We start from the raw sequence: 16,261 nt of genomic DNA on the forward strand, positions 1-16,261 counted from the left end.
CCAACATCCCCCAGATATTTTGGACTACAACCCCTATCGGCCCCAGTCACCCTGCCAAGAGGTACAACACATCAGAGCATCAGATAGAGAAAGGTAGAAAGCAAAGCAGAAGAGTGAGAATGGAAATGGTGAAGGAAAAGAGCAAGGAGAGACTATCAGAAGCCAACATTTGGGGAAACAACAGGGTGTGTGTGCAGAGGGAAAGTGGTGGGGGAAATCCTACGGAAGGCCTATAGTGCATCATAAAGGGATGAGAAATATAGCCGTTACAGCCGTTTGTTTTTCTTTATGACAAACAGATGCGCTACACAAAGAAGGTATCCGTGTGGCCAGTTGCCTTTGTTGGGGGCCTCAGGTACGAGTCCCCGAAAGTGAGCCCAGCAGGCAAAGTGGTAGGCTGGAAGACGGTGTTCGACCCTAACCGGCCCTTTGCCATCGACATGGCTGGCTTTGCCATCAGCATCAAGTTGATCCTAGAAAAGCCTCAGGCCAGTTTCAAGCTGGATGGAGTGAAAGGAGGTTACCAAGAAACTAGTTTACTGAAGGATCTAGTGACAATGGATGGACTGGAGCCCAAAGCTGCTAACTGCACAAAGGTCAGCATGGCTAGAGTGGCTTCTCAGCAGCCTTTTTCCTGCCAGCCATTTCTCTTTTGTACATATCTTGTGTAATTTACCACACACACACACACACACACACACACACACACACACCCCTTCCATACTGAACAACCAGCTTGGATTCCTTGCATCTTAAAATGCATCTAATCTTGATCCTTCAGCCATGAACAATTGTTGGATAAATCAATTATTGGTGCCATGGAATTCGTTGATTAAAAAGGCATCAGTAGAGAAAGGGGGCAGATTATACTTCCTTCTCTCATACTTATCTCTTCAGCATATTTGGAGCAGAATCTTTTGTTATCATAGTAGAATCACAAAAAAAGAAGCAAAAACGTAGAGAGTCCAGCTTCTAGATTAAGAGGCAGGACTACCCATGCATCAAGCCTTCAGCAATGAGCCTATACAATTCAGATAGTATATAGGCAGAGAGCAGGTGCCCTGCAAAAGGGTCACAACCTTTTTTTGAAGAAAACCCTTTCCTGGCTTCATTTATGGAAATCAACTTGAGTTTGAATATAACAGACATCTACCAAGTCATCGTAGTAGTTCCCAAACTTGCATCCCCAGATGTTAATGGACTACAACTCCCATTGTCCATGGGTGTGGATTATGGGAGTTGAGGTACAACAATAACTGGGGATCTACGGTAGGGAACAACTTATCTAAAAAAACCTAACCAAACAGGATATTGCGCTATGAAAGCAGTATGAAAGTGGTATATAAAAGGCAGGAGCCACACCAAGCAGGATATAGCGGTATGAAAGTGGTATATGGTATGTGTCAGTGGGCCCCAACAGTTGTCAGTGCACTTCAACACCGCTATAAATCAGTAGTGTGGCTCTTGCCTTTTATATACCGCTTTCATAGTGCTATACCCTCCTTGGTGTAGATTAGGCCCAAGAATAAATAATAGTCACCCATACGGTTTTCTGTCGTTAAAAGTAACAGCCTCTCAGGATCATTATTATTATTATTATTATTATTATTATTATTATTATTATTATTATTTATATAGCACCATCAATGTACATGGTGCTGTACAGAGTAAAACAGTAAATAGCAAGACCCTGCCGCATAGGCTTACAATCTAATAAAATCATAGTAAAACAATAAGAGTAGACCCCAGTTTGCCACGAAGAGATTGCTCAACAGGGAGCATGGCTTGTTACTCCTAGTGATTCTTTTTCAGGGGTCACATGTGCACATCCATGCTCTATGCAGGGGTGGGCAACTTATGACATTCCAGATGTATTGCCTCCAACTCCTGTCAGCCCTAGCCTGCATAACCAATGATGTGTTGTAAGCCAAAACATCTGGAGGGCCACAAATTGCCCACCCCTGATCTAAAGGTAGTTTCATTCAGGCTCCTAATACATTTGAGGGGCACTACAAACTGCTCCTGCCATGTACCTTTGCTGAGGCCTCCAGGCTCAGCTATGTAATTCTCATAAGGCTCACATTCCTTTGGTAGGTCTTGGTCTGGCACACAAGGACTGAAAGGCCAACCCTGGTCAATGAAGGCAAACGTGGATTCACAGACCCAAGGGTGGAGGTGTAGAGAAATCGTCCTTACACTGTAAGTATCTATATTTTGATGCACGCTGTTGTGGTTTTGTGAGTAGCTCTTCAGCCACCTTAAATGTAAAGCGCAGAACATGCAACATTTGAACATTTGAGCACTGCAATATTCAGCTTCTCAATCACTGTGTCTTTGATGCACTAGCTAAATCCACACCATATACAGCAGGAGTAGGCAACCTGGTGCCCTCCAGATGTTTTGGACTATACTTCCCATGAACCCCAGCCAACATGGCCATTTTCTGGGAGATATGGGAATTGTAGTCCAAAACATCTGGAGGTCGTGACTTTGGCTATCCCTGATATAATGGTTTCGGTGTGAATAATTTGTGGGCTCAGATTGTCAATCTTGTGCCAATGGTTTATTCTGCTTGTAGTACTACATGGGTAAAGCCAAGATGCACTCCTGAATCTCAGCAATGACAGTGATGGTTCAAAGTGTATCCTACTTAACCAAATCTTATAAATAAAGCATTGGTTGAATAAAGGACCCCTTTATGCTGGCCACTAGGCATGTGTAGATTGGCCATGATGTGCCAAATGAAGGGGCCATGGCTCAGCTACAGAAGATCCCAGGTTCAGTCCCAAGTATCTTCACAAAGACCGCCTCTGAAGATCTTTCCTAGCTCTGCTGTAAGTCAGAGAAGATGATACTGGACTAGAGATCTCAGTGGTCCTCTGTCTCACTATAAGATCATTCATAGTTACCTATCTGTATACCTATCTGTCTATCATCCCCTTCATGTAGAGAGTCTCCATGCTGCCATCAGACATTTTTAATGGCAGATTCAGTTGGCATGGAGACTCTGTGCAGTCAACGTAGTGAGCCAATCAACATTGCTCAAAATCCCCAATACCTGGAGACCATGGCTTGGATCCTCAGGTAAGTTCAGAGAGGGAAAATTTCCCTTTCCCTTCCTCCCCCCCCACCTCTCTATTCCACTTTGTGTAGGAGGGCCCCATACCCTCTGGAGAGGCTTGGGATAGGGTTGGGCTTCATGCGGATGCAGGGAGAAGGAGATGGGAAACTTTCCTTTTGTGAACTTCCTCAAGCTGTTTTAACACCAAAGCCCAATTTGGGGTGATTTCTGCCTCTCCCAGCAGCCCAGCCTACATAGTTCTGGAGAGTCTTAGGAACATAGGAAGTTGCCTTATACTGGGTCAAATCCCTGGTCCATCTAGCCCAGTATTGTTGACACTGACTGGCAGCAGCTCTCCAAGGGCATGTCTACACAGGGCAATATCCCCAGGATGATGCACAGGGAATCCCTGGAGCAGGGAGGGATCATCCCTCCCTTTCCCTGGGATATTGCCCCACTCTTTTTTTGTGGTTTTTCTGCGGTCTCGGGATGATCCCGAGACTGCGGGAGGTGTGGCCTGCCATCAAAGTTTCGTCCCGGCTCCTCGCGACTAACTGTGAGGAGCCGGGACCTGGGCACGGAGCTCTTCAGGAGCTCTGTGCCCATCGGGGATGGGGTGGAGGGAGCAGGAATGTGTGTGGTTTTTTTTTTAAAAAAAGAACAAGTTACTTTTTCATTCAAGCATTCATCTTCATTAAAACAAAACGGCGGGTGTGATGTCCTCCATCCTCCCAGGACGTCACACGCCGCATGTAAGTGGGGGAACTAACATCTACCCCCTTGTCATGGTCGGATCACTTCCTACTGAGGTTTAGACTCTCGGCGGCCTTTCCCCTCTGCAAGGGTGGGGGGCCTATTAAAATGGTCCGCCCCCGGAGGCTAATGGACTCCGATGGATTCCAGAGGGCTCTGGGGGATTTTCCTGCTGATATGGCCGGTGCTCCTGTCGAAGCCCAGGTCGCTCTGTGGAATGCAGAGATGACTCGGGCGGTTGACACGATCGCGCCCAAGCGTCCTCTCCCTCTGAGCAGAGCCCGGTCAGCTCCTTGGTATACACCTGAGCTGAGGGCAATGAAGCAAGAGGGGAGACGGCTAGAACGCAGGTGGAGGAAAACTCGTGCTGGGTCTGATCGAACACAGGTTAGAGCTCACTATCGAGCCTACTCTGTGGCGGTGAGGGTGGCAAAGAGGCAGTTCTTTTCCACCAGCATTGCGTCTTCTCAGTGTCGTCCAGTGGAGCTTTTCCGGGTGGTTCGCGGCCTGTTACACTCTGGGCCAGGGCGAGAGATGGGGGAACCCTCGGTAGCACGCTGTGACAAGTTTGCACGGCACTTTGAAGATAAAGTCGCTCAGATTCATCATGAATTGGACACCACACTTAATGCAGCACCACTAGTAGAGGCGTTCAGAGCGCCGTCCGGTTCAGTTTTATTGGATGAGTTTCAGTTATTGAGGCCCGAGGATGTGGACCAAGTCCGGTCGACCACCTGTGTGCTTGCCCCTTGCCCCTCGTGGCTCATTACATCAAATAAGGAGGGGATCGCCGGCTGGGTCCGGGAGGTTGTAAATGCCTCCTTGAGAGAGGGAGTAGTGCTGGCCTCTTTAAAAGAGGCAGTAATTAGACCACTCCTGAAGAAGCCTAATCTGGACCCGGAGGATGTTAACAACTACAGGCCGGTGGCTAATATCCCTTTCCTGGGCAAGGTGCTTGAGCGGGTGGTTGCAGGACAACTCCAGGCACTCTTGAATGAAACGGATTATCTAGATCCATTTCAGTCGGGTTTCAGGCCTGGTTTTGGAACGGAAACTGCCTTGGTCGCCCTGTGGGATGACCTCTGTCGGGAGAGAGACAGGGGGAGTGCGACCCTGTTGATTCTCCTGGACCTCTCAGCGGCCTTCAATACCATCGACCATGGTATCCTTCTGGATAGGTTGTCTGAGCTGGGAGTTGGAGGTACTGCGTTGCAGTGGTTCCGCTCCTACTTGGATGGCCGATTCCAGAAGGTGGTGCTGGGGGATTATTGCTCTGTGCCATGGCTCCTAAGCCATGGGGTTCCACAGGGCTCTATCTTATCCCCTATGCTGTTTAACATATACATGAAGCCGCTGGGGGAGGTTATCCGGAGATGTGGACTGAGGTGTCATCAATATGCGGATGATACCCAGCTCTACCTTTCCTTTTCATCAAACCCAGGTGAGGCAGTGACTGTTCTGAACCAGTGCCTGGGCACGGTAATGGACTGGATGAGGGCTAATAAACTGAAACTCAATCCAGACAAGACGGAGGTACTGTTAGCGGGTGGTTCATCTGTCCGGCAAGGTGATGTTTGCCCTGTCCTGGACGGGGTTGCACTCCCCCTAAAGGATCGGGTCCGTAGTTTGGGGGTGCTCTTGGATCCAGAACTGTCACTTGAGGCACAGGTGAACTCAGTGGCAAAGAGCACCTTTTATCAGCTTAGGTTGATATACCAACTACGCCCTTATCTGGACAGAGATAGCCTAGCTACAGTTATTCATGCTCTGATAACCTCTCGCTTGGATTACTGCAATGCGTTATACGTGGGGCTGCCTTTGAAAACGGTCCAGAAGCTTCAGCTGGTACAAAATAGGGCAGCTCGTTTACTAACAGGGACTGGCCGACGAGATCACATTATGCCAGTCCTTTTCCAGCTTCATTGGCTGCCAGTCCAGGCCCGGGCCCGATTCAAAGTGCTGGTATTAACATTTAAAGCCCTAAACGGCTTGGGGCCAGGTTATCTGAAGGAACGCCTCCTCCCATATGTACCTGCCCGGACCTTAAGATCATCTACAGGGGCCCTTCTCCGTGAGCCCCTGCCAAAGGAAGTGAGGCAGGTGGCTACTAGGAGGAGGGCTTTCTCCGCTGTGGCACCCCGGTTGTGGAACGAGCTCCCCAGAGAGGTCCGCCTGGCGCCTACACTGTACTGCTTTCATCGCCAGCTGAAGACCTTTTTATTCATTCAGTATTTTAACACTTAATTTTAACTTAAATTTAAATTTTACTGTTTTAACTCTGTATTTTAATCTTATAATCAACTTTGCTGTGTGGTTTTTATCCTGGTTCCGCTTTTTATACTGTATTTCGTAATTGTGTTTTTAACCTGTTGGATGTTTTTTGTGGTTTTAATTTTTGTGAACCGCCCAGAGAGCTTCGGCTATTGGGCGGTATAAAAATGTAATAAATAAATAAATAAATAAATGTAGACTGAGGGAGACAATCTCACAAGCATAATACCGCAAGATCCTCCCCTTCCCTCCCGCAACTCCATGTGGTGTAGAAATGCCCCAAGGTTTCAGAAAGGATTCTTTCCCAGCCCTACCTGGAGAGGCTGGGGACTGAACGGGGACCTTCTGCATACCAAGCGTCTGCTCCACAACAGAGCTGCAGCCCTTCCTGTCCTGTGATCCTCCAGCCTTTCAAAAGGTTGCACAATCTTTTGTGGTATTTTGGTTGGGCCCAATAAAGTGTATTTTTAAGAGGCTTTTATGTTCAGAGTGGGCTTAAAATAAGCTGAAGAGTGCTGGAGCACCCTGAAGTGCACCATGTGGTTATTCCTTCAGTTCACAGCCTGGGGCACTATGGCTTTATGCAACTCTGTTAAGAGTAACCCTCTGTTAAAAGTCAATCTCTGGTAGAGATGACTAAAACATTAGGGGAAATGGCTGGCTGGATGTGTGTGGGTTTTTTTTGGGGGGGGGGTATATGTAATGGTTATTGTAGGCCCTGCATATATCCTGCCCACAGGTTTTCTTTTAGCCATGCCTATCACATAACCACAGTTCATGCTGCAAGTGAGCCATTGGGAGAGACTCTGAAGACAATGGTGGGAAATGTTTGATTTCCTTTAATAGTTAAACGTGCCCAAAGGCAAGAATCTGAAACCACCAATATACAGCAGTTCAGCATAACTGGTTCTTTGTTCTCCAGAATACAAGTGTTCCTTTTTCTTTATTTTTTTGGCTAACCCCCCACCCCCCACCCCGCCAAAAAAAGAAAGAGCAATGATTTGTGGGGGGAAATATATAGTTAACTGTCTTTGAAAACTGAAATGATAATGCCCTATTGGCCCATGCATTGCAAGGATTGTTACTCTCGGGTAGTCCCATCAGCTGGTGGGGAGGTCATTGACTATGAATCCCACCCTGCCTCCACAGAATCTCAGAAATACAGAAGGGATACATTGTATTTCTTTGGAGTCGCTTAATGATGTGCAGGGAATTTGTATCCAGTGACAGCTTTGAATCCTGGGGGTGGGGTGGGTTGTTAAGAAGACTTTCTGAGACAGAGACTTCAGTTCCAGTTAATCCCAATGGGACATATAAAGGTGTTCTTAATAGACACCTTGCCCTAAATCTTGGTACAGGAAAAACTGGGTTGAGTTTGAACAACTTGACTTGAGTTGTAGAATTAAAGAGTGAAAGCACCTATGTCTGTGCTTTCCCCTGTGAGGGGAGGTTACAACAGCTGGGATTGTTTAGCTTAGAAAAAAGGAGGCTAAGGAAAGACATGAAAGAGGTGTACAAAATTATACACGGTGTGGAGAATGTGGATAAGGAGACATTTTTCTCCCTCTCTCAAAATACTAGAACCCAATGGGGTCATCCCATGAAGCTGGTTGGTTTCTGTCCACCACTCTGCCGCTAAGATCATCTTCTTGGCTCGCTGCTCTGACCATGTTACTCCACTTCTGAAATCTCTTCATTGGCTTCCAATTCACTTCAGAATCCAATATAAACTTCTCCTGTTGACCTTCAAAGCTTTTCACAGTCTAGCTCCTTCCTATCTCTCCTCTCTCATCCCACACTATTGCCCCACTCATGCTCTTCGCTCCTCTGATGCCATGCTTCTCGCCTGCCCAAGGGTCTCTGCTTCCCTTGCTTGGCTTCGCCCATTTTCTTCTGCTGCCCCTTACGCCTGGAACGCTCTTCCAGAACATCTGAGATCCACAAGTTCAATCGCAGCTTTTAAAGCTCAGCTAAAAACTTTTCTTTTTCCTAAAGCTTTTAAAACTTGATGCTGTTTGGACTTTATACTGTTATACTGTTAGTTTTACCCTACCCTGTGCCTGTTTACCCTACCCAGTGCCTGTTTGCATTCTCTTCCCCTCCTTATTGCTTTACTATGATTTTAATAGAATGTATCCCTATGCGGCAGGGTCTTGCTATTTACTGTTTTACGCTGTACAGCACCATGTACATAGATGGTGCTATATAAATAATAATAATAATAATAATAATAATAATAATAATAATAATGCTGATTGGTGAGAGATTCAGTGAACAAAGTGCTGGACTAGATGGACCCTTAGTCTGATCCAGCATGGCACTTCTTACGTGCTTATGTTCTTAAAGCAGCCTGGAATGTGGCCCAGAGTCAAACTAGAAGCTAAATGTGGAGCAGATATATCAGATCAGGCTCCTATGCACATAGCTCAGAATTGTCTAAATGAATAAATATAGTATATTGGAAGCTGCTTAGCTTCCAATATACTATATTTATTGATTTGTTTATTTATCACATGTTTATACTGCCCATCAGCTGAAGCTCTCTGGGCAGTGCACAATTAAAAAACATAAAGCAAGTATAGATAAATTTAAAAACTTTGAAGTTAAAAAGCAACATAGAAAACAGCTAAGTTAAAAACCAGGAAAAGCCTGTGTAAAAAGGTATGTTTTTAGAGGTGTTTAAGAGATGTTAAGTTTTCCGCCTCCCAAACCACACGAGAGAGGGTCCTCCCATCACAGAGAAGGCCCACCACTGAGGTTCTTCATGGTGGCATTTCGTTCATTTCAGAATGGCCAATAGGACCTCCTCTGAAGTACTATACATTATGGAGGGAGAGGGGAAAGTTCCTATTTAGTTTGGCCCTGACTCAGTTCAGTTTCTTTGTTTAATATGGTTTGATGTCAGTTGGTCTGGCTTAAAATAACTTATCTATCTATCTATCTATCTATCTATCTAGTTAAATGAGGTCTATGGGCTTTGCTAGACCTGCCGGCTTACGTTGGCAGGGAGGCGGGGCCGAGGCACGCTAACGTTAGCGCGCCTCCCCCAGGCTTCCACGTGCAGGGACGTCGAGTCCCTGCGGCATCCGCCATTTTTTTGTTGTTGTTGTTAAAGGGGCCGGGTGCGGCCCGAAGACAGCGGACTGGTAAGTCCATTTTTTGGGGGTTATTTTTACGGGGGGGGGGGGAAGGATGGCGGGGGGTGGCACGGGGGCAGGGCGGGTGCGATCACGCTGCGCGCTGCCCGAGCAAGCAGGCGAGCGGCGCTTGCCCGGGCAATGCCTGGCATGGGGCGGCATTGCCCGGGCAAGCGCCGCTCACCTGCGATCGCACCCGCCCTGCCCCCATGCCACCCACCCTGCCATCCTTTGCCCTCCCCTCTCTTCCCCCCCCCTCGGACCGATGGGCACAGTGCTCGTATGAGCACTGTGCCGGGCAGGTCTGTGGCTTTTCGCGGCTACTCGTGAGTAAGCGAGTAGCCGCAAAAAGCCACGAAAGTCCCTAGCCGGAGCTGGGGAAAAGGTGCGCCATAAGCGAATTCGCTTATGGCGCGTTGGAGGAGGTCTCAGCGCGGCCTGCCTCCGGATTCCCCTGTGCGTCATCTGGACGCACAGCAGGGAAACCGGGTCGGAAGGCGCGCTAAGGCCTCGTCTAGCAAGGCCCTATGTGGCCTAATCTGCACCAAGCAGGATATTGCACTATGAAAGCAGTATATAAAAGGCAGGAGCCACATGACTGCTTTATAGCGGTATTGAAGTGCTATATCCTGCTTGGTGTAGATTAGGCCTGTGTATCATAGTACAGTGACAGATCTAATGGCCCTCTCTAGAATTCAACAGCTTTAATTCCTTCTTTTGGCTGGTGTTTCTTAGACTTAGTTGGATTACAAGCTGCCATCCTCGTTTGCCTGCTCCTGGCAGACTGACACATTTCTTTACAGTCACCAGGCGGGTGGGCGGCTGCTTGAAAAGTTTCCAAATTAACACACAAGCCCTTCTGCACTCTGCCACAGCTGCACTACACTGTAATTCTGCACGTCAGGCCCACAGCTTGATCATGGGCCTTTCCCTGACTATTTGTGAGTCTCTCTGTCTTTTTTTCTTGTCTTTTTTAAAACCTTGTTTCTTTCAAGATAAATATACTAGCAATTATATACTCATGTGCGCATATTGTTACATGTGTGAACCCCACTTCCAACACGAGACACTCTGGTTCTCCAGTTCTTACCCAGGATTCTATTTCCTTAGGTCACTGCAGACTTCTGGCACTTCTACGATTTAAGGTTCATTTATTTATACAAATGATGGCTGAGCATAAGGTCACAGCAGTGCTGGCTCCAGGTTTTTGAGGGTCCTTGGGCAAATGCCCTTATTGGATCCCTTTTGGGTAATGGTCAAAATCAGTAAAACATTTCCTCCTTCTTCCTTCCCTCCTCCCCAAGTCCTGAGTAATTTTACAACTAGTTTTAAGATTTTGAGAATTATTACTTTTAGTAAGTAAAAGGTGTGTGTGTGTTTATTTCCATTAACACTCATGTAGCCCTCTAAAAAGAAAACAAGAAGTGCAAGACTACCTGCTCCCCATAGCAAGTACATGTCATTTCAGGTACATTATTCTTAATTTTTTTAAAAAAAAATCCTCCTGCTCCATCCCAGATGGTGTGTACTCCCCTCCTCCAGCACTAAAGTGAACATCAGGTTGATCTCAGAGCAAACAGAGTACCACCTACCTATCATCTACAAAATGTACACAGGTGTGTCCACCTATCACAACATTGTCTTTTCTTGTATTTTGTTGGTTTCCAGGAAACTGAGACAAGAACAGACAAAATCACTCTGTTTCATTTCATAGCCAAAGGTCCTTGTTCTGGGATGGTTGTGCATGGTGAGTGAGTGAATGAGGACTTTACCATACCAGGCTAAAATCTCGCATCCTTACCAGGGCTTCTGCTTCCAGATTCTTTGTGGCATTAAGATCAGCTCATTTACACTGGCAGTCATGTGCTTTGAATTGAGGATGCCCTTTTTTGGTAAATTCTATGTGTTATTTAGATATTTCACTATACAGCCACTAGATGGCACTGCCGGTATATTGGATTAACCTTGCTTATAGGGTTATCTCTGATCTTTTGGAAGGCGAGAAAAAGCGGGAGGTTTTCTGGAGTGTGATGATGACATAGTGTAAAGGACCCGCAAACTTCTGTGAGTAACCAATCACGAGCATACGATAAATCATTTGTGTAGAAATGCTCTGAGAGAGAGAAAGAGAAGGAGAAAGATGGTGCAGAGGGAGAAAAAAGAGATGCTATTCTTTGGTTCTCTGCTTCCTAGTCCAACCACAATATGCAGATTGCAGCATGTCGTGGAAAGGTATAACTTAGCCTAGCAACTGTCTATATCTTTCCAGGGAGATCTGCCTGCCACTTTGGGAAGCCTGGGGCTAAATAGACCATTTGCAAGACGTTCTTAAACTACAGCATTGAAAATATTCATCTGTGTGTTATTCATTTGGGGGCGGGGATTGCAACTCTTAAAATGCCCTGCAGAAGAATCAAAAGATGAATGCAGTCGCTGTATTGTTATTATTATCGTCTCTGCCCTCCACGTTATTTCTTTCTCGTTTCTTTATGCAGCAGCTCTCTTTGCATGCTACATCACTGAAGCAAAATGCTGGTTTCTGCCTGCAGCAGGCCCATGTCTGAGAGCTGCTCCTGAGCTCTCAGTGATTATCTTCTGTTTGCTCTTCTGGGAGAGGATATTGATTGGATGTACCACATAAATAACCACCCTTAACCATAGTAGTAGAAAACATGGTTGCTTCCCTTTCTTTTTATAATATTTATTCTGGGCTGTGCAGAAAAGACAAAAAGAATGTTCCAGAAGGGAGGGGGCTTAACCCAGTGGCCACAAACCTACACAGACTTAATCGTGCTTTTAGCCCACTGAAATTAGTGGGCACGAGGATGATTGAGTCTTCAGTGGGTTGTGACAAGTTAGTCTAATGCAGCAGAAGCATTGTAATGAATGAAACACTGGATTCTTCACTCAGTTCCTGTGGATTTTACATCAGAGCCAGTGTGTCATAGTGGGTAGAGTACTCGACCTGGCTTACTAAAGATCTGGGTTTAGATCCCTGCTCAGCTACCTGGAGCTCACTGTAACCTTAGAGCAGTTGTCTTCTTGCAGCCTAACCTCATTCATGGGTCTTTCGTAAGGATTTTTAAAAAGGGAAATAGGAACCAGGTACATTACCCTGAGAAAGTGCAAGTAACAGTTAATCAATTCCCCTAGGGCATCCTTCCTCAACAGGTACCATTCAGATGTGTTAGATTGCAACTCCCAACCAGCATAGGCAAAGCTAAACTAAGATATACTGATTACTAGAGAAGTCTGAAAATGGGACCATTTTGCAATCAAATTATGAATGAAAATTTGTGTCATGGGGCTGTGGATCTTTTAAGTGTCTAGCAATGCCCTGGCCCTGACTACTGCCTATCCTTGCAGTGGCTGATGGGAACTAGAATCCAACAACATCTGGAGGGCCTCAGGCCCCACATCCCTGCTCTACCCTCTGCAAATACTGTTGGGAAAGACCTGTGTCTGAAACCCTGGTGAGCCGCTGCTGGACCAGCCTTTCCCAACCTGGTGCCCTCCAGATGTTTTGGACTATAACTCCCAGAACCCCTGACTATTAGCCATGCTGTTTGGGAATGCTGGGAGTTGCAGTCCAACATTTCTGGAAGGTACCAGGTTGAGGAAGTTTGCTCTAAGGATTGTAATATATTAATAACTATTTCCTAGGAGTTGTGCCCAGTGTTACACTGTTGTCATCCTGAGGAACTTTAACCAAGCTGAAGTAATCCATGTCTCCCCCTCTCTTGCTGGTAAACTTTTGCTGTAGTGTCTGGTATTCGTTTCAGAGACAACTGGATCAAAACATACAGTAACTCCAGAAAGCTCAAGCAAATTATTAGAGAAAAGTTAAACACTGTTTCTCTGCTATGTACATCAAGACAAAGATCCAACTGTGTTACATGTCCTCAGATGTTTGGGACATGCCCAGCTACAGCATTAGTGGAAATGTCATTACCATGTTATCAGCAAGTGAAGGAACTGTTGTTTTTAAACTCAGATATAGCTCTTTGCCAGTTTATTCTACTGCTATTGGCCAAGATCATCAAAACAACTAAAGAGGGCCCGTGAGGGGTAATAGAGTCTCAGAGAAGGACCAGGAGAACCTGGGTTCAAATTTTCACCTGAATGTAAGGCTTACTGAGTGACTTTGAACTGGTCACTCTCACATGACCTAACGTGCCAAACAGGCTTGTTCTGAAGATAAAAAGTTGACCATGTATGCAGCCTTTCGTGCCTTGAGGGAATGGTGGGAATAATAAGAATAAGAATACCCATTAAATTCATTCCAAGGAAGTGTTGAACTTGCCTTTCTTAAACAGCAGCATTCTATTCTGTATGAGAAAACTGCTTTTGAAACAGAGCAGGTTGCGAAAGAAATGCATGTTATAAGTTTGGGGAGATTCCATGAGGCTATACAGTTGTTTAGAACTCTGCTGAGTCCCATGGTATGTTGCCTGCCTGCATATATTCCTTTAACAGCTCTTTTTGTGTTTGTTTTACAGATAGTCACTTTTTGCAGCGCTCTACATTTGCTCAGCAGCACACTGATGAAACAATCAAGAACAACATCCTACATGTGGTCATATCTACCAGCTTCCAACTTCCCTAAAGCCATGAAAGAAAAAAGCAAAATGAATGTTGTATGTACCCAAATGCATTTGGATTGTACTCTGACCATTTACCATACAACTAGGAGAACGTGTTTCTGCATTTTTATTTATTTGTTGGAAAACATTTTAAAGAACATAAGTGAATCTCAAAAAAAAAGAAAAAAAGAAAAAAGACCATCTGGGACAATGTGAGAAAAGTCAGGTTTGCACAGTGGACAGAACTCTCTTTGCTAGCCCCTGAATAAACCTTGTTTTGTGAAGCAGTGAGACATGAGCTTCTGCAGACTGACTCCAATGCAGTGTTCAAAAGGAGACCATCCCTGCAGTATTAACAGTGGAATATTTCAACAACATTTTAAAGAAGAACAGTTTCAAGCCTCGTCCAGCCTGAGGGATTCTCTCTTTGAAGGAACGTGGTTGGGCAGTTCTTGCTCAGAAGGCCACATGTTCCCTTTTTTTGGATTTGTTGCATTTTACATCCATTCCCTTCACACAATCCAGAATGCAACACAAGCTTCCAGCTTCTCTTATACCTGAATGAGAACCTGAGCTAGAAAATGGGGGCGATTCAACTCCAGAGCTTCATCGTTGGCAACTCAGCAGGATCAAAGCCGCCTCGTGTGCAGTATTCTTTAGATCAGGGGTGCGGAATGGCAGGCTCCAGCTCTTTTGCCTCTGGCCACGCCCACCACTGGAATTCCTGCCCCCTGAGAAGCTTCTCCAAAACTGAATTCAGCCCTCAGGCTGAAAAGGTTCTGAACCCCTACTTTAGACAGACCTTTTTTCCCCCAGGAGAGGTAAAGGCAACCATTCCACATTCAGTGCTTCTTAGCTTTTCTCACTTTAAGTGGGTTATGGACAACAGCTAGGATGTGGCTTCCTAGAGCAGCCTTCCTCAGAGCTGGCTGGGGCATTCTGGGAGTTGTAGTCCAACACATCTGGAGCGCCCCAGGTTGAGGAAGGCTGTCCTAGAGGCATGTGGCAGAGTGGGGTACTGCATTAAATGAATCTTTGGTCTGATCCAGCAGGGCTCTTCTTGTGTTCTTGTAGCTTTGTAGATCACTTGCACATTCTGGGACTGTTTGTGCATTTGCATGACCATTTTCAGCTCATTACTTGTCCGGACGGCTGTGAACTGTGAACTCCCAACAATACAGTGATGTTCAGACAATGTTCAGCCAGACTGAGCCATAGACTCCAAGCTTAATAAATGTGATGATGGAAAAAAAGAAAAAGAAAAAATGTACCAAGAAGCATCCAGCAGCATCCAGAAACAAAACTTGGTTAACAGTAGAGGGAAGTGGCTACCACAAGCCCTAGTTACTAAGTGGGGGTGGGTGGGGGAAGGATACAGAAATGTTCATCCACCATGAGCATAAATTGGAAACAAAAGCACTTTTAGCCATCAGCAATTGTATTTGTAGTTAAAGAAGTATTGTCAGGAAATCAGCAAGGCTTGGGACAAGTATGGAAAAAGAAACAATTATAGGCCAAGACCTGAAAAGGTATAACGCCTTGACGATAGCACAAGTGTTTGTTTCTATGGTGGGCTGTGCTCACACAACAAAAAGCACACTCTGGTGTTTTCATGTGTTGGAAGTCTTCATAATTGAGGAAACTGGGGAACCATGTTTTGTTTTGTTTTAGCAACTGAGCCAACCCTGAAAATTATTCTGAGATGATAGCAGGAACTTAAGTGTTTCTTAGCCTATTTTAGGGTGGCCATATGAAAAGGAGGACAGGACTCCTGTATCTTTAACAGTTTTAGAGAAAAGGAATTGCAGCAGGTGTCATTTTTAAAAAATGTAATACTTCAAACAATACATCAATACAAATAAAACAATACTACATAATACACAATAATATAAAATAAACATTTGATAACATATAGTCTAACTTAATTCTCTTAACATAATCATACTTAACATAAAAGTGCTCCCCCCCAACCACGGGATCTTATTCATGTTTCCAAAATCTCATTGCTTCCTCATTGCTTTCCCTCTCCCCTTTGATAATACAAATTCTAGAAACTATTTTCATATTCCCTCAAAATCATTCATTTTTATCATTCCTCTTCTAACTTTTATATTACATGTTAATTTATCGTTAATAGCAATATCCCATATTTCTTTATACCAATCTTCTATATGATAATCCCCTTGAACCTTCCAGTTCCTAGATATCATTAATCTTGCTGCTGTTAACAAATTCGTTATCAATTCTTTTGTCTCTTTATTACAATTCAGTTCTTCATATAATGATAACAATGCCACTATAGGTGTCTCTTCGATCTCCATTCCTAAAATTTCTTTTATCTCATTAAACACCATTTTCCATAATTTTTGTACAAATTCACATTCCCACCACATATGTAAATACGTTCCTTTCTTTTGACAACCTCTCCAGCAGCTTGCTGAATTCATCTTATTTAT

General features: G+C 45.0%; 1 protein-coding gene across 2 annotated transcripts in view; it reads left to right on the top strand.

Annotated features, from left to right (window-relative positions):
* LOC134399573 (galactosylgalactosylxylosylprotein 3-beta-glucuronosyltransferase 1-like) overlaps positions 1 to 14,188 on the top strand; it is a 66,851-nt gene extending 52,663 nt beyond the window's left edge. For both annotated transcript variants that reach the window (XM_063127652.1, XM_063127653.1), the window contains exons 5-7: positions 300 to 596; positions 2,095 to 2,199; positions 13,722 to 14,188. In XM_063127652.1, the coding sequence (XP_062983722.1) occupies positions 300 to 596; positions 2,095 to 2,181 (384 nt within the window). In that variant the 3' untranslated portion in view covers positions 2,182 to 2,199; positions 13,722 to 14,188. The remainder of the gene's footprint in view (positions 1 to 299; positions 597 to 2,094; positions 2,200 to 13,721) is intronic.
* Positions 14,189 to 16,261: the final 2,073 nt, after the last annotated feature.

Source organism: Elgaria multicarinata, chromosome 5 (assembly GCF_023053635.1).
Source record: "Elgaria multicarinata webbii isolate HBS135686 ecotype San Diego chromosome 5, rElgMul1.1.pri, whole genome shotgun sequence".
NCBI lineage: Eukaryota > Metazoa > Chordata > Lepidosauria > Squamata > Anguidae > Elgaria > Elgaria multicarinata.